This window comes from Mesoplodon mirus (genome assembly GCF_964341445.2).
Source record: "Mesoplodon mirus genome assembly, chromosome: 4".
Lineage (NCBI taxonomy): Eukaryota > Metazoa > Chordata > Mammalia > Artiodactyla > Ziphiidae > Mesoplodon > Mesoplodon mirus.
Window position 1 is genome coordinate 159,870,660 of NC_138979.1, and position 25,578 is coordinate 159,896,237.

At 37.4% G+C, this 25,578-nt stretch overlaps 1 protein-coding gene across 2 annotated transcripts in view; it reads left to right on the top strand.

The window, feature by feature from the left end:
• The first annotated feature begins 2,323 nt into the window (after positions 1–2,323).
• The window catches only part of DNAL1 (dynein axonemal light chain 1), a 41,654-nt gene continuing 18,399 nt past the window's right edge, over positions 2,324–25,578 (top strand). Inside the window, exons 1-5 of one of the 2 annotated variants that reach the window (XM_082617505.1) lie at positions 2,324–2,368; positions 10,598–10,636; positions 14,560–14,669; positions 18,097–18,152; positions 23,684–23,739. In XM_082617505.1, coding sequence (XP_082473631.1) covers positions 2,366–2,368; positions 10,598–10,636; positions 14,560–14,669; positions 18,097–18,152; positions 23,684–23,739 — 264 coding nt within the window. In that variant the 5' untranslated portion in view covers positions 2,324–2,365. The other variant, XM_082617506.1, reaches the window with a different exon arrangement.

Consider the following 25,578-nt stretch of genomic DNA (forward strand, 5'->3'; position numbering starts at 1 on the left):
TGGTAAATAGTTTATATGGTTTTAAATAAAACATATTTATGGTCAAAGTTTACCGCTGCAATGACAAAAAGGAAGTAGAAGTAATGTTCTGAGCAAGCATGAAGATAAAATTGATTCATTAATGATATTTCATTATTAATACCAACTCCTTATGGTATAATCCATAGTTTTGAGTAAAAGGACTACTCTGCTGGATTATGAGATATGTTTAAGGATTAGATGCCAATTACAGTCACATCAACAAAACTGGTAGAGGCTGTGGCAGATGAAGAAGAATCCTAGTTTGCAGAGCTGTGGAGATGTGGAGATCTGAAAAGAAATGAAAAAAACCTACAAGAACAAAAGTTGGATATGTTATGAATATACACTTTTTTCTTCAGTAAAAATTTTACTTTTTCCTATTTTTAGGAATTGATTAAATTACCTTTTTCAAAGTGAAATTTATTTCTTTTTTTTTTTTTTTTTTTTTTTTGCGGTATGCGGGCCTCTCACTGTTGTGGCCTCCCCCGTTGCGGAGCACAGGCTCCGGATGCGCAGGCCCAGCGGCCATGGCTCACGGGCCCAGCCGCTCCGCGGCATATGGGATCCTCCCAGACCGGGGCACGAACCCGTATCCCCTGCATCGGCAGGCGGACTCTCAACCACTGCGCCACCAGGGAGGCCCTGAAATTTATTTCTTATTTCAAAATTTAAAACAGGCACATTATAGAACAATCAGAAAACAGACAAGCAAAATGAACCTTGTATTAGTCGGCTCAGGTTGCAAGTAATAAAATACCATAGACTGGGTGCTTAACAGAAGTTTGTTTTCTCACAGTTCTGGAGGCTGGAAATCCAAGATCAGGGAGCAGACAGGGTTGGTTTTTGGTGAGGCCTCTGTTCTTGTCTTGCAGATGACCACTTTCTCATTGTGTCCTCACGTGGCCTTTCCTTTCTGCACACCAGTCCTGGTGTCTGTTCCTATAGGACACCAGTCCCATTGGGTTAGGGCCCCACTCTTATGGCCTCATTTAACCTTAATTACCTCCTTGAAGACCCCATCTCCAAATACAGTCACACTGGGGCTTAGTGCTTCAACATATGAATTTTGAGGGGACACAATTCAGTCCATAAAAAACATTTAAAACCTCCCAATATCCTTTTTTTTTAAATTGCATGTAACGTTTATATATTTATTTTTTATAAATTTATTTATTTCTGGCTGCGTTGGGTCTTGGTTGCTGCATGCGGGCTCTCTCAAGTTGCAGCGAGTGGGGGCTACTCTTTGTTGCGGTGCGCGGGATTCTCCTTGTGGTGGCTTCTCGTTGCGGAGCACGGGCTCTAGGCGCATGGGCTCAGTAGTTGTGGCTCGCAGGGTCTAGAGCTCAGGCTCAGTAGTTGTGGCGCATGGGTTTAGTTGTTCCGCGGCATGTGGGATCTTCCCAGACCAGGGATCGAACCTGTGTCCCCTGCATTGGCAGGAGGATTCTTAACCACTGCACCACCAGGGAACCCCCTCATAATATCCTTAATAATACCAATTCTCTGTTGTTGACATTTGGGTTTGCCTTTCGCTGTTAAAACTTTGAACAAATATCTCTGTGCATATGCCTGATTATTTCTTCAGGAGGAAGTCCTAGAAGTGGAACTGCTGGGTCACAGAGGTGCAAAAGTTTTTAAAGCTTTAAAATTGCTAACAGCCTGCGGAAAGGCTCTATCAATTACAAACAGCAGTGTATGTATGCGTCCCCACTTCTCCATACCCCTAGCAACTCTGGACATTTTTACAGTTTTTGGCTAATTTGATAGTTGGGGGTAAAAAGACACCTCGGTTATGTAAAACCAGCATTTCATGCTTCAGCCGCCTCAGGCTGCCTGAAGGGGCTGGGAGAAGCTAACTGAAGAAATGCAGCCGTGTCTGGGTATCCTCAGTCGGACAACTAGGTAAATTACAGCAGGGAGTCAAGAGAACGGGAAGGGCAATCTGCAAAGGAAGGGAATTTTTAAAGTTCCTTTATGGGGTGTGGCAGTTGTTACAGGGAGGTTTCAAAGTTTTAAACTTTAAGCCGGTACGTCACTTCAGATTAGCTGAAATTACTTTCACAAGGGAAAAAGACATCTCCCAGCCACTCCGCGAGGTTATGCTCTCGACCCCTCTGCGCCACCCATTGCTGCGCTTGCAGTCCCTGGGAAGCTTGCGACCGCGGAGCGGGAAGACCCCGGCGTACGCCGCGCGGTCCCACAATGCCCTGCTTGCGCCACACTGAGGGCGGAGAGAAAAGATCGCTGCCGGGGTAGGGCTCCAAGGAGAGCTCCAAGAGGTGCGCATGCGCACTGACCCCGGCGGGCCCTAGCAACCAGAGCAGTGACAGTAGCAACCGCCGGAATGGTGAGTACCCTCCAGGCCTCGGAGCCAAAGCTGAGAGAAGATTGGAAGTGGAAAAGGGTAACTGGAGGGTTGAGGATGGCGGAGGTCCTCAAACAGCGGAAGGGAGCCGGTAGCGGATGCTGGCTCGGTAGATTCTGAGGCCTGAGGCGAAAGAGAAGCCCTGGCACCGGGTGGTGTGGGGCTGATTGGAGGTTGGGCTAATCTCTGCCGGAGACTCTGGCAGAGAAAAGGGAGGGCAAAGAGCAGAGGGCAAAAAGCGAAGAGCGGAGTAGAATGGGAAAGGTGATGGAAGGGGGAGTGTGAATAAGGATATCTTTTTACATGGAAGTAATCCGCCCCCCCGCCCCGGCGAGACAGAGGGTGAGGTTGGTTACAAGAGGACTGTGTGTAACACTGATTGCCGCAGTATTTGTAACCTGTGATACGTCCAGGTTGCCCTCTGAATGACTGTCAGTTCAGTTATTAGTAACATTGTAACATTATAAAACCCTCTCTAACACAGCATATTAGGGTAGTGTTTCTCAAATTTCAGTATGCATGAGTATGATTTTGGCCTAAGTTGGAGTGCAGATTATGAATGTTTAATTAATTGGGGGGGATTCAGGAATGTGCATTTCAAATGATTCTAAAATTGGAGGGCTCCCACAACACTTTGAGAAATACCGCTATCTTAGACTTGAAATCTGCCGGCGGGCTATCTGATCAAAGCTCTTTATGAAGTAATGGTTTTACCTAGTGATGCTCCTCAACTCCTACATAAAGTGAGCACTCTCTTGCTTACATACTTGGTAGATCCAACTAGTAGTTGAAAAAGGGATGTTGTTGGTTAGTTACAGACCCAGCCAAAGCTATTTAGCAAAGTGTGTGATTGTCCTGCCTGATGGAAAAATTTTTTTTGATGTTGGGGGTAGGAGTTTATTAATTAATTTATTATTATTTTTGCTGTGTTGGGTCTTCGTTTCTGCGAGAGGACTTTCTCTAGTTGTGGCAAGCGGGGGCCACTCTTCATCGCGGTGCGCGGGCCTCTCACTATCGCGGCCTCTCTTGTTGCGGAGCACAGGCTCCAGACGCACAAGCTCAGTAGTTGTGGCTCACGGGCCTAGTTGCTCCGTGGCACGTGGGATCCTCCCAGACCAGGGCTCGAACCCGTGTCCCCTGCATTAGCAGGCAGATTCTCAACCACTGCGCCACCAGGGAAGCCCCTGATGGAAATATTTATAAAGAATAAGTTTAAATAGTTTTCTTCATTTTGTGATTCCATTGCTATATAAGTGGGCAGAAATTGAGCCCAGGAAATTGAAATGATGAGGAAATCATGCCTGACCTCAACCACGAGATTAAATGCTACTCTTTTTTTTTTTAAATAAATTTATTTGTTTTATGGCTTTTCTCTAGTTGTGGGGAGCAGGAGCTTTCTCTTCCTTACGGTGCGCAAGCTTCTCACTGCGGTGGCTTCTCTTGTTGTGGAACATGGGCTCTAGGCACACGGGCTTCAGCAGTTGTGGCTCGCTGGCTCTAGATTGCAGGCTCAGTAGTTGTGGCTTGCGGGCTCTAGAGTGCGGGCTCAGTAGTTGTGGTGCATGGGCTTAGTTGCTCTGCGGCATGTGGGATCTTCCCGGACCAGGGCTCAAACCCGTGTCCCCTGCATTGGCACGGATTCTTAACCACTATGCCACCAGGGAAGTCCCTAAATCCTACTCTTTTAAAAGCAGTTTTCCCCTCTGCCTTCCTTACTTTATTCCACAGGCATTTAGCTGAAAACCAAGGAAAGTAAAAAATTCTTGAACCTAAATTTATATTTAGGTGAAGAAATAACTAGCCCTAAATAATTCTGCAAGTATGAACCATGAGAATTATTGAAAATCTTCAAATAGAGAATCAGAACTAGTAATTAGATGAAGCTAGCTGAGGCTGCAAACTTGTAGTTCTGGGGCCCTCTAGAAATACAGTCCCACATAGTTGGTTTTTTTTTTTGGCTGTGTTGGGTGTTGGTTTCTGTGCGAGGGCTTTTTCTAGTTGTGGCAAGAGGGGGCCACTGTTCATCGCGGTGCACGGGGCTCTCACTATCGTGACCTCTCTTGTTGCGGAGCACAGGCTCCAGACACGCAGGCTCAGTAGTTGTGGCTCACGGGCCTAGTTGCTCCACGGCATGTGGGATCTTCCCAGACCAGGGTTCGAACCCGTGTCCTCTTCATTGGCAGGCAGATTCTCAACCACTGCGCCACCAGGGAAGCCCCCCCACATAGTTTTTTAACTTAAAAAAATTAGCTTCCAGTGTCTAAAAAATGATCATATTTTACATCAAAACGCAGATTTCTGGCTTCTCTGAAAAATCAGAAATACCATATTTCACTACCGGACACATCTTTTTTCATATTTTTGTACTACTGAAATATGATGGTGTGATATAACTGGCAGCATCTTTTCTTTCTTAATGGTACATAAAATAAGGGTGTTACTTTCAATTAACAGAGTTTTCATATTTGGAGAAATGTGATATTAGGGTAACTCTTGTTCCAAGTCCACCTGCCAAGTTTTCTAGAACCAAGTAGAGGTTATCCTCTTTACATGGCCAGCTTTACACATTAATGATGTCTATTGGTCCTTTAGGCATTTCAGGTTTTGACTCCCACTAGTTCCACTGTAGGGGAACTAGTGACCTTATAAACCAATTTATAGATAATTAGATTGCTTCCAACTTGGAAGTGTTCTTACAGGTGTCTTTTTTTGGACCCATGCAAGGATTTCTGTGGGAAGTATATCCAGGAATGACACTGTGGGGTCCTGGAGTCTATGAGTACTTAATTTCTCTAGGCACTGTCAGATTGCTTTCCAGAATGGCTATACTAGTTCTTACTTACTTCAGTAATGCATGAGAGTTCCTATTTCTCTACATTCTCACTAACTTTCTAACTTTTGCCAATTTGAGGATGTATTTTAGTATCCCATTGTTTTACTCTGCATTTCTCTGATTTTCATTGAGTTCAAATACCTCACTATTAGTCATCTGGCTTTCAGTTTCTGTGAATTTTCTGTTTACATTTTTTACCAACTTTTCCCTTTTTTGGTTGTTTGGTTTTGAATTTTAGGAGTTCCTTGTATATTCTAGATAGTAGTCCTTTGTTGTTTTTACATTGAAAATATCATCTCTTAATTTTTCTAAGTTGTCAACAGAGTTCTTCATTTGCTATACTCTATCTGTTCTAGTATTTGTTAGTTTATTCTATTGTGTTTTCTACACAGATGATCATCTGCACATAGTGTTTTATTTCCTACTTTAATCATTCCAATTTGTACTTCTTTTTATTGTAATATTGATAAAGATCTCTTGGACTATGTTAAACAGTAGCAGTGATAGTAGATAGGCCTCCTTGATGTGTTTGGGATCTTAGAGAGAATACTTTTTTCTTTTTTATTGACGTATAGTTGATTTACAATGTTGTGTTTTCTGGTGTACAGCAAAGTGATTCAGTTATACATATTTAAATATATATATTCTTTTTCATATTCTTTTCCATTATAGCTTATTACAAAATATTGAATATAGTTCCCTGTCTATACAGTAGGACCTTGTTGTTTATATATATATTTTTGCTATTTGAATTATCAATTTTTTAAATTTATTTTTTTATTGAAGTATAATTAATTCACAATGTTGGGTTATTTCAAGTGTACAGCAAAGTGATTCAGTCATATATATATATTTATATTCTTGTTCATATTCTTTTCCATTATAGCTTATTACAAAATATTGAATATAGTTCCCCGTGCTATACAGTAGGTCCTTGTTGTTTATCTGGTTTTTGTTTTGTTTTGTTTTGCGGTACGCGGGCCTCTCACCGTTGTGGCCTCTCCCGTTGCGGAGCACAGGCTCCGGACGCGCAGGCTCAGCGGCCATGGCTCACGGGCCCAGCCGCCCTGCGGCATGTGGGATCCTCCCGGACCGGGGCACAAACCCGTGTCCCCTGCATCGGCAGGCGGACTCTCAATCACAGCGCCACCAGGGAAGCCCCTGCCCATTTTTTGATTGTGTTGTTTGGGTTTTTTTGTTTGTTTGTTTTGTTTTGTTCGTTACTGAGTTGTATGAGCTATTTGTATATTTTGGAAATTAGCCCTTGTCAGTCACATCATTTACAAATATTTTCTCCCAGTCCATAGGTTGTCTTTTCATTTTATTTATGGTTTCCTTTGCTGTGCAAAGCTTTTAAGTTTGATTAGGTCCCTTTTGTTTATCTTTGCTTTCATTTCTATTGCCTTGGGAGACTGACCTAAGAAAACATTGCTACAATTCATGTCAGAGAATGTTTTGCCTATGTTCTCTTCTAGGAGTTTGAGAATGCTTTTCATGTTGCATTCCCATTTTGGCCCACGTTGACCACGTTTTTTAAAATAAATCCTCCATACACATATACACACATCCTGATACTCTTTACCAAGCTCAGCTTTTTCTTTTTCCTTAGTAATTGTCACCTTCTAATATACTATATGATTTATATCTATTTATTTATTATATTATTTACCATCTGTCTCCTGCCAATAGATGTAAATTCCATGAAGGCAGGGATCTTTGTTTTGTACACTGATATATCCTCAGCAAGTGAAAGAATGTTTGGTACATAGGAGGTAATCAATAAATATTTTCTGAAATGAATGAATTGCTCCCTTAAGTGTGGTGTTTGTTGAAGCTTTTTGATGTGTAGCTTTTATCAAGTAAGAAATTTCACTTTATGAAAGAGCGGCATGGACATATATACACTACCAAACGTAAGGTAGATAGCTAGTGGGAAGCAGCCGCATAGCACAGGGAGATCAGCTCGGTGCTTTGTGACCGCCTGGAGGGGTGGGATAGGGAGGGTGGGAGGGAGACGCAAAAGGGAGAGGATATGGAAACATATGTATATGTATAACTGATTAAATTTGTTATAAGGCAAAAAATTAAAAAAAAAAGCATATAAAAAAAAAAAAAAAAGAAATTTCACTTTAACCCTTAGTTGAGAGCTTTTAATATCAGCTGTAAAACTTTATCAACTGCTCTTTCTGCACTTACTGAAATAAATGTGATTTTCTCCCTTTAATCCATTAATAAGTGATTTATATTTATAGACTTTTCTGTTGTTAAACAATCCTTATGATCCTGGCATAAGCCATTTTTGGTCATGATCATTATACACCATTGGCTTTGGAGATCTAATGTTGTATCTAGGATTTTCAAATCTGTTTTGAAAAGTAAAGAGGGCTCCTTATCTGGTTATGGCATCAAGGTTATCCTGGCCTCGTAAAATACGTTGGAAACTTTCCCTCTTTTTTCTGATTTCTGAAACAACTTGTATAACAAGTAATATCTGTTCCCTGAAAGCTTGGTAGAACTTGTAATTTATCTAGGCTTGGGGTTTTAGGGGAGGAGGGTGAGGGTAAATCTCTGATTATCTTTTTTTTTTTTTTTTTTTTTTTTTGCGGTACGCGGGCCTCTCACTGTTGTGGCCTCTCCCATTGCGGAGCACAGGCTCCGGACGCACAGGCTCAGCGGCCATGGCTCACGGGCCCAGCCGCTCCGCGGCATGTGGGATCTTCCCGGACCGGGGCACGAACCCGTGTCCCCTGCATCGGCAGGCGGACTCTGAACCACTGCGCCACCAGGGAAGCCCTGATTATCTTTTTAATGTTTTAAATAGTAATTAGTCTATTCAAATTTTCTGATTCTTCTTGTGAGTTTTGGCACTTTTGTTTTTTCTAGAAATGCATACTTTGTCTAGGTTTTCAAACTTATTACCATATATTTGCTTATAATATTTTATTTTTAAAATCTCTGTGATGGGACTTCCTTGGTGGCACAGGGGTTAAGTATCTGCCTGCCAATGCAGGGGACCCAGGTTCGAGACCTGGTCTGAGAAGATCCCACATGCTGCAAAGCAACTAAACCCGTGTGCCACAACTACTGAGGCTGTGCTCTAGAGCCCGTGAGCCCACATGCCACAACTACTGAAGCCTGCGTGCCTAGAGCCCGTGCTCCACAACAAGAGTAGCCACTGCGATGAGAAGCCCGCACACTGCAATGATGTGTAGCCCCCGCTCGCCACAACTAGAGAAAGCCCGCGTGCAGCAATGAAGACCCAATGCAGTAATAAATAAATAAATAAATAAATAAATAAAATCTCTGTGATATCTGTTATTTCCCCTTATTTATTCTATATTTTAAATTTGTATATCTCTCTTTTTAGCTCAGTTGAGCTTGCCAGAGACTTCAGAACCCACTTTTAGTTTAGTTAATCTTTTTTCCTCTCGTTCTGTTTTTCATTGATTTCTTCCTTTGTATCTCCTTCTGCCTTCATGATGTACTTTTTCAAACATCTTGAATGCTTAACTTATTTGTTTTCTATCTCTTGTTCTCTCTTATATTTTTAAAATTTATTTTATTCAAGTATAGTTGATTTACAATGTTGTGTTAACTTCTGCCATACAGCAAAGTGATTCAGTTATATATATATATGTGTGTGTGTGTGTGTATATATATATATACACACACACACACACATATATATATATACATTCTTTTTCATATTCTTTTCCATTATGGTTTATCATATGGTATTGAATATCATTCCCTGTTCTTATTTTCTTTTTATTTAATTTAATTTATTTATTTTTGGCTGTGTTGGGTCTTCGTTGCTGTGTGCAGGCTTTCTCTAGTTGCGGCGAGTGGGGGCTACTCTTTGTTGTGGTGCACAGGCTTCTTATTGCGGTGGCTTCTCTTGTTGCGGAGCATGGGCTCTAGGCGCGCAGGCTTCAGTAGTTGTGGCTCGCGGGCTCTAGAGCGCAGGCTCAGTAGTTGTGGAGCATGGGCTTAGTTGCTCCCCAGCATGTGGGATCTTCCTGGACCAGGACTCAAACTCATGTCCCCTGCATTGGCACGTGGATTCTCAACCACTGTGCCACGAGGGAAGTCCCTCTCTTATTTTTTTTTCTTTTTTTTCCCTCTCTTATTTTAAAATTAATGTATTTGAAGCATAAGTTTCCTTTTAAGTGTTATATTCCTCAAATATTGACATTCATTGTCTTTAATTTTATTATTTTACTTAAATTTAAATTCTATTTTTAACTCAAGTGCTACTTATTAGTGTATCTTTATTTCATAGACATAATTCCTTTTGTTATTGTTTAGGGCTCTCTCTTTTTTTTAACGAGCTCCAGCAATGATTCAAAGAATGTCTTCCTTTTCTTACCTTTAAAAAATTTTAATATCATATAAATTGAATCTAAGATACTATTGATTATAAGGTGCGACATTATTTTTTGTTCTACTAAGAAAGAAAAATAAGAAGTTAGAATTAAACTATGGCATAATTTCCTATCACTTAGAATTTTTATTTTGTACTTATTAACAGTTATTTTAAATGTATTTAGGCATATAGATTTTTATCATATGTTATCCTTTGATAAACATAAAAATGCATATCGTATGTATATTAAATAAGAAGGTTAATTTTTAAAAATTTATTAATTTATTTATTTTTGGCTGCGTTGGGTCTTCATTGCTGTGTGCGGGCTTTCTCTAGTTGCAGCGAGCAGGGGCTACTCTTCATTGCGGTACGCGGGCTTCTCATTGCAGTGGCTTCCCTTGTTGTGGAGCATGGGCTCTAGGTGCGTGGGCTTCAGTAGTTGTGGCTCGCGGGTTTTAGAGTGCAGGATCAGTAGTTGTGGCACACGGGCTTAGTTGCTCCGCGGCATGTGGGATCTTCCCAGACCAGGGCTCAAACCTGTGTCCCTTGCACTGGCAGGCGGATTCTTAACCACTGGACTACTAAGGAAGTCCAAGATGGTTAATATTTTTCTAAAACTTCATCAGTGCTACCTGGCTGCAGCAATTATAAATTGTTCCTGGTTGTAAAATGTATCCAAATTTCAAAGATATTAAAATATAAAAGAAGATATAAATCTTAGAATCAATGAAATAAGATATATTTTAATATCAGTGTTGAAAGCTATATGTTTTTTGTAAACCAAGTGGGAGTGAAGTATCTGACATTACATCACGATTTCCTTAATTTCTCTGAGAGGTATTTAAATGAGTATTTCTGATTTCAGGAAATTAAAACACTCTTTTTGCATATAAAGTCTCAAAAAAAGAAGTTAATCTTTTTAACGGTAGATGCCAGGGCTAATAATTATTGCATGAAAATTGAGTCAACAAATCATACCAATAAAGACAGCTTTGTTTTTTCTCTTTTTAAGGCAAAAGCAACAACAATCAAAGAAGCCCTAGCCAGATGGGTGAGTTATGAGTTTTTACTTCTTCTAGAAACCACATAAGGAGAATTTTTGGATAATTATTTAAATATGACCATTCAATACAAGGGATCTTTGTGGTATTGGAACTGTTTAGCTATCTTGACGGTGTTAGTGGATACATGAGCCTACACATGTGATAAAATTGTATAGAACTTAATACACACATGCAAACACATTCACACTCGTATGTACAAATGAGTACAAATAAAATTGGGAAAATCTGATTAAAATCAGTGGATTGCATCAATATCAATATCCTGGTTGTGATATTATACTATAGTTTTGAAAACTGTTACTATTGGGGGAAACTGGGCAAAGTGTATAAGGGATCTCTCTGTATTATCTTTTATAATTGCACATAAATTTTCAAGTGTCTCAATAAAAATTTCAATTAAAAAATCTGACCACTGGAAAATTTAAATATGGAAAAGCTGATTCATCTGTTACTGTAATGGCTGGAATCTCTGTTACAGTACATTTTCTTTTTCAACTTTATCATCATTAAACTACATGTTATTTTCAGGTGATAGATTGATATGTGTTGTGGATTATCTAGGTTTTAGACAAATGATGGTTTTAGCCTCTTGGAGGTTAGAACAGGGACAGTCAATGTGGACAAACGAAAATCATGCATAGACAATTGAAAAAACATTGAATAAAAATACTAAAATGATGCTTAACATCACTGATCATCAGGGAAATGCAAATCAAAACTGCAGTGAGATATCACCTCACACCCGTTAAAATGGCTATCATCAAAAATACGAGAGAAAAGTGTTGGTGAGGATGCGGAGAAAAGAAACTCTTTTGCACTTTGGTGGGGATGTAAATGTAAATTGGTACAGTGCTATGCTAAATACTATGGAGGTTCCTCAAAAATTAAAAGTAGATCTACCATGTGATCCAGCAGTCCCACTTCTGCATATATATCTGAAGGAAATGAAATCACTATCTCAAAGAGATACGTGTATCCCCATGTTCATTGCAGCGTTATTCACAATAGCCAAGATATGAAAACAACCTAAATGCCTATCAATGGATGAATGGATGAAGAAAATGTATATTTGTATACAATGGAATATTATTCAGCCATAAAAAGAAGGAAATCCTGCCATTTGCAACAACGTGGAAGGACCTTGAGTGCGTTATGCTAAATGACATAAGTCAGGTAGCTAAAGACAAATACTGTATGATCTCACTTACATGTGGAATCTAAAAAAGCCGAACTCATAGAAACAGATTAGAATGGTGATGGCCAGAGTTGAGTGGAGGAAATGGGGAGAAGTTGGTCAAAGGGTATAAACTTCCAGTTATAAGATCAATAAGTTCTGGGGATCTAATGTACAGCATTTTTAATAATACTGTATTGTGTACTTGAAATTTGCTAAGAGAGTAGATTTTTTAAAAAAATAAATTTATTTATTTATTTATTTTTGGCTGAGTAGGGTCTTTGTTGCTGCACGCCAGCTTTCTCTAGTTGCAGCCAGCGGGGACTACTCTTCATTGTGGTGCATGGGTTTCTCATTGTGGTGGCTTCTCTTGCTGTGGAGCATGGGCTCTAGCCGCCTGGGCTTCAGTAGTTGTGGCACGTGGGCTCAGTAGTTGTGGCTTGTGGGCTCTAGAGCACAGGCTAAGTAGTTGTGGCGCACGGGCTTAGTTGCTCCACGGCATGTGGGATCTTCCTGGACCAGGGCTCGGACCCGTGTCCCCTGCATTGACAGGTAGATTCTTAACCACTGCGCCACCAGGGAAGTCTGGAGAGTAGATCGTAAATGTTCTCAGCACACCAAAAAATAATTATATGAGGTGCTGGATGTGTTAACTAACCTTTTTCTGGTAATCATTTTGCAATGTATACATGTATCAAAGCATCACAGGGTATACCTTAAACATAAACAATGTTATATCTCAATAAATCTGTAAAAAATAGTGATCATTTTGTAATGTATAGAAATATTGAATCACTATGTTGTACACTGGGAATTAACATAGTATTATAGGTCAATTATATTTCAACAAACAAACAAATTCATAGAAAAAGGCATCAGATTTGTGGTAACCAGAGCCAAGGAGTAGGGGTAGGGGGAATTGGATGAAGATGGTCAATAGGTACAAGCTTCCAGTTACAAGGTAAATAAGTACTAGGGATGTAATGTACGACATGATTAATATAATTAACACTGCTGTATGTTATATATGAAAGTTAAGAGAGTAAATCCTGAGTTCTCATCACAAGGAAACATTTTTTTCTTTTTCTTTTATTTTGTATCTGTATGAGATGATGAATGTTCACTAAACTTATTGTGGTAATCATTTCGTGATTTTGTGAGTCAAATTGTTATGCTGTATATATTAAACTTATTCAGTGCTATATATCATTATATCTGGAAAAAATACACAATACATACACAAAATACATTTTTAAAAAGCATATAGTAATATTAGAGAAGAAACTGCATTGTAAAAAATGCATTAAATATAAACAAATATTTTGAATATAACATTCTATAAAGTTTGAACAGTTGTATTTCAGCATTATAGATCAAATTTCCATAGAGTATAGAGATGGCTCCTCAATTTCTATGCCCAGTGATAACATATTTGACTATGTTATCACTTGTTTTTTTTTGTATAATAATGTATCTTTTGCTTTTGTAGCTGGGCTTTAAATAAAAACTCTTTCAAGAAACTTGGTGTCTAGGGAAAATAGACAAAATGGGTAGGATAATGAAATATTTGAATTTTTATTTTAGTGCTTATAAACTTCTTTGTACTCTAATTACATTAAAAAATTTTCTGCTTAGTTAGTGAAAGATCTGTTTTGTTTAATAAAAAAGTGTGGAGTAGGCTTAGTATTAGATTTGATTTCTTTCCATCAGATTTTAGGATTTTGTTTTATTTATAATAACAAGTGGTTGGTTTTTTGCTTTGGTTTATAGGTTCTATTTCTAGATTACATTATGGCCATAAATCTTTGACTTTAAGATTATTTGAAGACATCATGCTCATTCTTGCACTCATTAATGCAACATTTATTAAGGATCTACTTGGTGTCAGTCTCCCATCTCCTAACCTATAAAGTATGGCACAAAAAAAAATACTGAGTGATTGTGTATTAGATCTCTTTCAACTGATTATATATTTTCTGTTATTGATGTGTTATGATTTGACTTTTTAAAAATAAGCTTCTTTTGTGTCTAATATCAGGTTATAGAAAATGTAGGAAAGCAAGAAAATGGTCCCTGAGCTGTAGGATCTTCTTGTTCTGTTGGAGAGATAGAGCTAACTCTAAGTATTGAGGTACTTAGAAACTATTATTAGGGAACATATCCTGGTAATTAAAATTTAAACTACGTACTTAGTACTGAAATTAAACTCTAAGGTAGAATTTAGTAGTAAATTATTGTAGAGCAAATAAATTTGACTTCAGCTTTGTCATAAAGAGAAAATCTTCCCAAATTCTTGGTATTTGGTGGTTCTAGCTCTGACTAAATTGTATATAGGAACAGAAAGATGAGATGACAGAAAGAGTTGATCTTATAGGTCTGAATCTGATACTTAGGAAAAGTTGTTTAGGGACAAGGAATTCTTCCCAGGAAAATGTTTTTGTTTATTAATTGATAGGCTCTAAAAGGATTTTTAAAATTACGGAAATAAAAGTTATTTCTTTCCTCCTCTTTTCCATTTGGTTGAGACCTAACAGTGAATTATCTGAATCAGCCATGTATAAGGCTAGTTATCAGGTTCAGTAAGTAAATGTTGTCAGTAAGTGAACTGTCAGGAATGTACAGAATTATTGAATTTTAATAGTTGTTTTGAAATAAACATTGAAAAGCCTTGAGAAATTTTGGCCTTTTTTAGTTCCACATTTGGATTATTTTCTTCCAAATTAATTTTTAACATAGGAAGAGAAAACCAGTCAGAAGCCATCAGAAGCCAGAGAGATAAAGCTGTATGCCCAGATTCCCCCTATAGAGAAGATGGATGCGTCCTTGTCCACACTTTTTAATTGCGAGTAAGTTCTCTTGTCTTTTTTCATCTTTTCTAGTATTGCTGTTAAGTTTCACTTCCTTTTCTAAATACACAAACTAGAAAAATATATTTATTTTCTTGATCTTCATTTCCCTTCTTTCCTTCCTTCCTTCCTTCCTTCCTTCCTCCCTCCCTTCTTTCTTTCTTTCTTTTTCTGATTCTCACTTTGGCCAACCCAAACATAAAAGATTATTGGTTTCTAGGATTATTAATAGAGTAATCCTGAATAATCCTGTACTGTATTTTTTTTTTTTTTTTTTTTTTGCGGTACACGGGCCTCTCACTGCTGTGGCCTCTCCCGTTGCGGAGCACAGGCTCCGGATGCGCAGGCTCAGTGGCCATGGCTCACGGGCTCAGCCGCTCCGCGGCATGTGGGATCTTCCCGGACCGGGGCACGAACCTGTGTCCCCTGCATCGGCAGGCGGACTCTCAACCACTGCGCCACCAGGGAAGCCCCTGTATTTTCTTACAGTATAATTTTTACAATATGCCTGGAGAATAGAAATTTCCTTGTCTCTTAGGAGAAGCTAAATAACACAATTAAACTATTTCTCTGTCATAAAGTCTAGTACTTTCTCTTGTAAGATTATCCACCAAAGTCGATACTATACTTACTCAGAGGCATAGAGATACTGCTTTAAAAAAATACTTTTCAGGGCTTCCCTGGTGGCGCAGTGGTTGAGAGTCCGCCTGCTGATGCAGGGGACGGGGGTTCGTGCCCCGGTCCAGGAAGGTCCCACATACCGCGGAGTGGCTGGGCCCGTGAGCCATGGCCGCTGAGCCTGCGTGTCCGGAGCCTGTGCTCCGCAACGGGAGAGGCCATAACAGTGAGAGGCCCAACTTTTCAAACTATGAAAATACATTGTAAAGCACCTAGAAGGGCTTCCCTGGTGGCACAGTGGTTAAGAATCTGCCTGCCAATGCAGGGGACACGGATTTGATCCCTGGTCTGGGAAGATCCCACATGCCGCGGAGTAACTAAACCCGTGTGCCACAACTACTGAGCTTGTGCTCTAGAGCCCACGAGCCACAACTACTGAAGCCCGCATGCCTAGAGCCTGTGCTCCGCAACAAGAGAAGCCACTGTAGTGAGAAGCCCGCACAGCGCAATGAAGAGTAGCCCGCGCTCACCACAACTAGAGAAAGTCTGCGCACAGCAACGAAGACCCAACGCAGCCAAAAATAAATAAGTAAAATAAATTTTTTAAAAAAGAGCCCTCTTTAAAAGTCATGAGGGACACAAAATAATTTTTTTTAAAAACCTAGAAAATATTAAAAGCACAAAGAAAGGGAAATAATATCAACCAAAATTGCACACCTTTTGAGAACCAGTGTTAGCATTTTGGTTTTTATTTTATTTTATTATTTTTTTAACTTTTTGGCCAGACCGCAGGGCATGTGGGATCTTAGTTCCCCGACCAGGGATCAGGGATCTCACCCCTGCCCCCTGCAATGGAAGCGCAGAGTCTTAACCATTGGACTGCCAGGGAAGTCTCAGCATTTTGATATAGAGCCTTCTAATTTTTTTTCCTAATTGGGATCGAGTTACATTTATTTGTAATCCTATTTATCCAAGACTTTAAGTATCAGATCTATATTTATTCCTTTTAACTTATTTTCTAAATACACACTTTTTAGCAGGGTTCTGTGGCTAATTTGAGGCAATTATACCATGACACCTTGTAACCGTGCTCTCAGGCTGCAGTGTCTTGTCAGGGGCATAGAATGTTACAGAATCACTTGGGGTTCTTTCTGATTTCTTCATCCTTTGTTTTTCTAACTGTGGTCCCCTGACTACCTATATAAGAATCTCCTTGTGCAGTAGATAAGCCCCACTCCAAATTTATAGAAACAGAATCTACTGATGAAACTAGGTATCTGTATTTATAATAAGCAATCTGAATGACTCTTAGATGCATATTTGTGAACTCATGCATTAGACTAATATCTGTCTTTGGAATTAAAGGGAAAAGCAAACATATTTAGTTATTGTATGCAACTTGTCCTTTGTGATGAGAACACAATGTATTACATAAAAACCCACCTTAGATGTGTTTTTGCCTTCAAAAATCATGATTTCAAAGATCATTATTTCAAAGTGGTCAAATATCTTTTTATCATAAAGCCAGTTCAAAGGCAAGCATTTGAGAAGGTTCTGTACCCCATACCAAAGTACCTTGGAAACTGCTTAGAAAGAGTCACCCTGTTCATATTTTTGCTGACACTCTTTGAGCAGGTTGCTTAAATTAAAGAATCGTTCCCCAACCATAGTCCCAGATTTTCCAGTCCATTTTTCACTTTAACTGGTTATTCTTGAGAATGGGGAATGACTAGAAAATACACAGATTTGACCAGTAATTTACAGTGTACAGTAATTGCTTTTAGTGTTTCAAGCAAAAAAAAAAAGAAGAAGAAGAAGAAGAATTCCTCTTGAGGTCAAATCAGAAGGGTAAGATCTTACGTTCTAGAGTAAGTTTTTTTGCATCTTAAATTTGCCTGTGCTACTTTCTGGTTGTATAATATCAGGCAAATTGCTTAACGTCTTTGTGCCTCAGTTTCCTCATTTGTAAAATTTGGATAATAATACTTATTTCATAGGATTGTTCTGATGGTTAAAATAGTTAATACATGTAAAATACTTAGAAGAATACTAGGCACACATTAAGTGTTCAATAAAATTAGCTTTTATTATATTCTTTGCATGATATTTACTAAGATATTAAACATTTTTGTCAAGAAAGGAAGATTAATAACGTGTAATTATGCTCCCTTTAAAAATTTGTTTTTATACATTAAAGTATGTATAGGAAAAAAATCTAGAAAAATATATACGAACTATTAAAAGTCATTATCTCTGGGGGAATGTGTGGGGTGGTTAGGATTACATAACTTTTTATTATATGCATATCATGGACATTTTCCCAAGTTGGTATGTATAGCCCAATCTTGTTTGCTTTACTGGCAGATAGTATTTCATTATCTGTATTCCTCAGCTGATGGGTATTTATAAATTTTTTCCCACTTTTTTGCTATTACTATAATACAGTAAATAATCTAATTCATATATTTTTGGCATTTGTATTAGTATTTCAATAGGACATATTCCTAGAAATGAATTACTGGGTCAAAGAATACATGCATTTAAAAATTTAATAGATAACACCAAATTACCCTCAAAAAGGTTTTTTTGATTTTATACAATAGTGTATATTAACTTTTGTAATCAGGGAAAAAGTATGAAGATTTCAAAATGGAGGAATACATGTCATGTCTGAGAGGGAAAAAAGGATTCAGTGTAAAAGGAAATGTGACTTAAATATCATCTTCTGTGGACACTTGAGGAATAATTTCTGATATACCATTAACATTTTTTTCTTATTAATTCAAGTGTTCCTTTTTTTTTTTTTTAGGAAGCTTTCACTGTCTACAAACTGCATTGAAAAAATTGCAAACCTGAATGGCTTAAGTAAGTGATCCACAGTAACAGATGGTTCTTGGATTTTGTAGTTATTTGGAATAAACATTCCAGAGGCACTACATAATCCTAGAAGCTGGCACCTGTTTTAACCCCAGTAATTGTCAGATGTCAGAAAGAATATATAAACAATGTATCTTATTTAATTATCCAAAGAAAAGTAGAGATAACATGAAACCGGAACAGTTTAAAGACATTATAAAGTTTTTGTAGTGTTAGAATTGAAATAGCTTAAATAGAAAATCAGGTGTTTTATATTTTTTTGTTCAGATTTATCTTGTGTTTCATACTTATGATATTTAAAATTTTATTCTTCAAAATCCCTGTTTTTCCTGTGCTCCTTGTCTTTGTTAATGACATCGACACCTTCCCAGTTGCCAAGGCTCCTTGTGCTAGTTGCCTGTGGCTGCAGAAACTTGGTGGCTTAAAACTGCAGAAATGTATTCCCTCATTGTTCTAGAGGCCAGAAGTCTGAAATCAGTTTCACTGGGCCAAAATCAAGAGGGCCACACCTTCTCTAGAGGCTTCAGGGGAGAATCTTTTCCTTACCTTTTCTAGATTCTGATGGCTGCCAGATTCCTTGGCTTGTGACTGTGTCACTCCAATATCTGCCTCTGTCGTCATATTGCCTTCTCCTCTTTTGTCTCTGTCATATCTTTCTCTTTCACCCTCTTATGAGGATACATGTGATTGCATTTAAGGAAAACCTGGGTAATCAAAGCTACTCTCCCCATCTTAAGATCCCTAACTTAATCATATCTGCAAAGTACTTTTCCCCATATATAGTAACATTCACAGGTTCCAGGGATTAGGATATAGGTATCTTTTGGTGAGCCATTATTTAGCATATTATATTTCCCTTTACTTCCCTCAAGCCCTACATGCAAGTTCATCAGTAAGTCCTGTTAACTCTATTCTTTGAAAGAGCTCTCAAGTAATTTGTTGCTTTTCCATTTCCAGGAGCTACAGCTTTAATTTAGATCCTCATCATTTCCCCCTTAGGTCATATTTTTCAAATGTTTTTTTACCACTTCCCACAGTAAGAAATACCTTTGAATTTATGACTCAGTATACATATATTCTTATGAATACACATATCAAATATAGCATATGCATATGAACTGGAGTAAAATTTGTAAAACAATATTTACCCTTATAGGATAGGTTCCAGTATAAATTTTTTTAGCAAGATTTCATTGTTTTTTAAATGCTTGTCACAACCCACTAAGTTGATTTCACATGACCCACAGTTTGAAAAAACACTACCTTACAACTTCTGTTATAGCCTCCCAATTGATCTCCTTGTCTCCAATCTTTCTGTTCTTCCATTGACCTTCAGCACTGACACCAGAGTTTTCTTTTGAAAAATATTGTTCTCATTATCATTCCTCCAGATCAGAGATCTTTAATGCCTCCCCTTTGCCTAGTAAAGACCAGATGCCTTAAGGTTGCATTCAGGGTCACCTAAAAGCTTGTGACATCCTCTTCACACCCAAACATATAATTCTTTTTTTATGACTTTGTGTACTTGTTAATGCAGTGCTTTTCATTGAGAACAGCCCCTTCCTCTAGCAGGAAAACCCTACAAGAAACCAAATTAAGATTAAGAATGCCAAGTTTAAATGTCATTTAGAGGGAGACCCCTAAAGACTTCTTTAATCTCCATCATCGTAACAATTACTCTTTCTTGGGAACATTTATAACAGTCTACCTTAGATTATAATAGTAATTACTTCATATAGTTATTGTAAAGATTAAATGAGTAGTGTGTATAAAGTTCTTAGAATAGTGCCTAGTGCATATAAATGCTCAAGAAATATTAGCTGTTATTATAGTTAGTGAGGAATATGTTCTGTCTCTTCAGATAATGAGTTCCTTTAGGGCAAACATCACATCTTATTAATCTATCTTCTATTCCAAATCTCCATCCCCCCCCAGTACTGTACTCAAAGTTGCACTGAGTATTTATATAGTGCTGGAGAGGAAGTATTTACTTTTAGAGTTGTGTATAAGATGATTCAGTCTATTCCATTTTTCACTGACTCATTAAACAATTTATGTTTCATTTCATTCCCTATTCTTTGTCTGTATTTGAAATAACTTGCTTAAAGGAGACTAAATGAATAACATATTATTTATCAGTATGGATAACATGCTTTTCTTTCATAAAAACATGACTGTGACAATATGAAAATGAAAATATGAAAAACCTATATAAGGCTGGTAATGGGTTTGAACTCATATTCTCTTTGGTCAATTGGTAGTGACACTCAGGAAAGTCATATGAAGAAGAGTTCCAAAAATTCAGTGGAAAAGAGTACCTTGATCAATTATTGATGTCTGATGTAGGCATGGAATGAGAGGGAATAGGCATTTGTACCATGTATTTGCTGTATTTGATGCATCTCATTTTAGTTCTGCTTATAACAAATGGTATTTCTGCAGTCTATGGAGAGAATACACTTTGTCTGTGACTATGAAGCCAACTGATTCATGCAAAAGATTGAATCTATGACGCTAGCTTGCCTCCCACCCCTTTCCTTCCATGAGCACTATAGTCTTACCTACTACGCTGTGATAAGAGGATCTGAAATAAGTAGGTATTCCTATTTAACAGCGGGGTTATAAGGCAGAATAACCCTAACAGCAATATATATTGTTTCAAAACTGTGACTAGAAAACTGTATGACATTACTATGTTCAAAACTGTGAATAAAAAGCTGTACAATGTGAATACTAATACTCTCATATTAAAGATTAGAAAGTAAAGTTTCTAGGTAGAAAAGTATACTCCTTCAGTTTACTAAATAAATAAACATAAAACTTTAAGATATTGTTTTGATTTCGTCAGGACCTAAGAAGAAAAAACAGTGTTTTCCTTCTAGTGGTGCTCTCTACTAATGCAACATATAAAATATGGAAAATACATAATTCTGTAACGTTAGAAGAGTTAATCTATTAAGTTTGATATCATAATTTACTTCCCCGTACAGCAAAAAGATCTCTTTAGCCTTTCATTGCCATTTTCATGTGCATTTTTTAAAAAAGGAGTTGTATATATTTAAGTTAGATACTATCTTTAAAAGGTTTGTATATATCTGTTATCTCTAATTTCTGAGATCAGTTCTTATCTTAGTTGACCTAAGTGTATTTTGACATGGATGATTTCTTTTGTCTTTGAAGCAATTTCAATATTGGATTTCTAGGACAGTGTACCCTTCTGATTTTCTCCTGCCTTTTTGGCTACTTCTTCCCAGTCTCATGTCCTCAAATTTTAAATGTTGGAGTATCTGGGGACTCAGTTCTTGGATCTCTTCTCTTTTCTGTCTTCACCTACTCCCTAGATTATCTCATCCAGATCATGGCTTTACCGTCTACATGCTGATGGCTCCGAAATTTATATCTCTAGTCCATACATCTCCTCTGAACTCCAGATTCACACATTCAGTTGCCCAACATTTCCATTGGATGTCTACTGGACATCTCATACTTAACATGTCCAATACTGAGTCCTGATGTCCTTCCCCAGCCCTAGTTAACCCAACTTCCTGTGTGTCTGTCTCAGATAGTGACAACTGCATTATTCTAGTTGCTCAGGCCAAACTCCTTGGTAATTTCTTGACTCCTCTCTCACTATATATGCCTGATACACACACACATACATCATTTATTTGTACTTACCATGGATTAGGCCTTGTACTGAATATTTTAGACAATTATCTCATTTAATCCTTATACTCTTATAAGGTAGATCCTATACTTCCTCATTTTACATATGAGAAAACTGAGATTCTAAGAGGTTTGGTTACTTCCCTAGAGAGTTAGGATTGGAACTCAGTTATGGATTTGTGCTCTTAACCATTGATTTATGGATGTTATAGAACAGTGCCATCCAATAGAATTATCTGCACTGTACCAATACAGTTGCCACTAGCCATATGTAGCTATTAAGCTCTTGAAATGTGGTTAATGTGATGGAGAAACTGAATTTTTTATCATATTTAATTTTAATTAAATTAAATAGCCACATATGGTTAGTAACTACCATACTGGACAGCATAGTTATAGAAGTTTAAGTTGTGAAAATTAAATGTATAATTTATGCATAAGTAATCACAGTAGTTTTTTAGGACAGAAGTGAGGTTTCCTGTGTTTTACTAGAAATCTTTTATTTTAATTTTGAAAAATAATGTATGTACATGGTTTTATGCAAATAGTTCAGAAGAGGGTGCAGTTAAAAATGTCTTCCTCCAGGGACTTCCCTGGTGGTCCAGTGGATAAGACTGCACGCTCCCAATACAGGGGGCCTGGGTTCGATCCCTGGTCAGGGAACTAGATCCCACATGCATGCTGCAATTAAGAGTTTGCATGCAGCACTAAGAGTCCGTATGCCACAACTAAGAAGCCCACATGCCTCAACTAAAGATCCCTCATGCCGCAATGAAGATCCCGCATGCTGCAATGAAGACCCGTTGCAGCCAAAATTAATTAAATAAATAAATAAATAAAAAGAAAAATATCTTCCTCTGACCATAGACTGACTCTCAGTTCCTCCCCCAAACCAACCACTGTTTCTACTTTTCTCTTCCAGAAATAGCCTACAGATATAAAAATAGAAACATTCTTTTAAAAAATACAAATAGACATTTTTTAACCAATCACAATCTAATTATTTTAAAAAATGAAAGCAAAAGGTTTTAAAAATACTGATTCATTTGATTTCACTTCTAATCCTTTGTGGAGCAAGGTGGACCAAACATGAATATGTTTTATATTTTCTAGTGTAAGTCCTCATATTATAAGAGATTTGAAATATATATGCTCCCAAATTTAAAGTTCAACTCTTCTTTACTCTTATTTTATCCTTGTAGTATTAAAACCATGCATTTCAAATAGCTAACCATTTAAAATTTAACATTGGCATGATGTGCAGTTGCAGTTGTAGTGTTTACCTTAGTGATATGTCTATGTTATTTCTTACTTGATTACCATTTTTTATTAATACGGCCTTTTTTACTATATAAGGTTATTTATTATATAAATGTATTTTTTAATTTAAAAAAATTATTATTATTTAAAAAATTTTTGGCTGCATTGGGTCTTCGTTTCTGCACACGGGCTTTCTCCAGTTGCAGCGAGCGGGGGCTACTTTTCGTTGTGATGTGTGGGCTTTTCATTGCAGCGGCTTCTCTTGCTGTGGAGCACGAACTCTAGGCACAAGACTTCAGTAGTTGTGGCATGCGGGCTCAGTAGTTGTGGCTTAAGGTCTCTAGAGTGCAGGCTCAGTAGTTGTGGCTTGCAGGCTCAGTAGTTGTGGCACACAGGCTTAGTTGCTTTGTGGCATGTGGGATCTTCCTGGACCAGGGCTTGAACCCGTGTCCCCTGCATTGGCTGGCGGATTCTTAACCACTGCGCCACCAGAGAAGTCCCTATATAAATGTATTAAAGCTTTATTACATTAGATTTATAACAATTGTGTGACATGATTCTAATAAACCAAAATTGTTTTCTTTCCTCTACAGAAAACTTGAGAATATTGTCTTTAGGAAGAAACAACATAAAGAACTTAAATGGACTGGTAGGTTGTTATTTATTACTTAAAAGCATACACTCTTTTTCTTGAGTATGCAAATAATACTTGTCTGTTGCAGAAACTTTACAAAATAGAAAAGCAAATATAAAAATTACCTATAAACCACTGCTAACATTTTGATTGACATCTTTCTTGCCTTTTTTTCCTATTCTTTTGTGGGTATGTAGAGAATGAAATCATACCATATATATTGTCTTGCATCTCTGTTTTTTACTTAGTATATAAAGATCATTTTTTCCATATCATTCATTCATTCAGCAAATTCATTCAGTATATTTCCTGAATGCCTACTTTTAGCCAGGCACTGTTCTAGGCACTAGAGATACAGCAGGATATAAAATAAAGTCCTTGCTCTCATTGAATTTAAATTATAGTGGAGGGAGACAGACTAGAAAATAACTGTATAATAATACATCAAGTGGTGATGAATGCAATGAAGAAAAACAAGGCATATATATTCTAAATAGATAATTATTTCCATTAAATTTTACTGTTAAAAATTATCTCAAGTTTCTGCCTGGCCAGAAAAATTTAAATTCTAATTTTATATCTTCCTAATTTATATATTTTTCCAAATTTATGTTATCTTCCTATGTGGTTAACATGCCATCTCTATCTTTGTAGCATTTATATGGATTTTATGGTGATTGTGGAATAAAATATAATTATTGATTTTAAAAAAACAAAAACAAAAATGAGGCATATAAGAGAACATAGATTGATGGGAAGTCCTCTCTAAAAGTGAGAATGTAGGCTCTAGAGCTGACCAAGGGACCAGTGCTCCAGACTGGCAAGGGACAGCAAGTGCAGATGTCTTGAAACTGTAGCTCCTTGGTATGCTTGAGTAAGAGCAAGAGTTGAATGAGGGAGAATTGTCCTCAGTGAGGTTGGAGAGGGAGCCAAGAACCAATCCTTATAGGACTTGGTAAGATTTTAGATTTTTTTCTAAGTGGCTTGCAAAGCCATTGGAGGTTTTTGATCAGAGGATTTTATTTAAGTTTTTAAAATAATTTTCAACCATACTTTTTTAATGACAGCATAATATTCTATTTTATTGATGTACCATAATTTATTTAAATAAGTTATTATTCATTATTTATTTCCAGTTTGGAGTTATTATAATCAATGCTGTTATAAATCTCCTTTTAGCTATATTATTGCACACATCTATGAATAATTCCTTGGATAAATTCCTTGAAATGGAATTGCTGGGTCAAAAGTATGAATTTCTTTTAAGGCTTTTGTGACATATTATCAAGTTACCCTTTGGAAAGCTTGTAAGAATTTATACTACCATCAATAATGTATGAGGGTTTTCGTTTCCCTTTACCAACCTTGGGCATTTAAAAATTTTTTAAAGTTTTTGACAGTGTATTTTATTTGTATATTTATTGGCCATTTGAATTTCCTTGCAAAGTTGAGATGAAACAATATTGTAAAACTAGGCAATTTCAGAAAAGATGAAACGAATTTCTTTTTCTTGTGTATGTTCCCCAAAAGATAATAGTTTTTTTAAAAGTGCTGATTGTTAAATACTTCATTAAAACCCTGAAATATTTTGTAACTCAGGTTTCCTGTCCCCGCCCAAGCCCGATAATTCTAGCTGTTCTTCATAAGAGTCAATGAGGCTGAAACTGCAGTGCTTCCCAACAATAACCTCCCAAGACCAGACAGGCTAAAATGACCATTCCCCTCCCCCACCCATTACAGAAACAGCCAAAACAGGTGAATAGGAGTCAGTGTTCAGAGATGCAATTTTGGAATTATCTTGAATTATCTGATAATATTCCCACATCTACATGTCTACTTACTGACATAAATTTA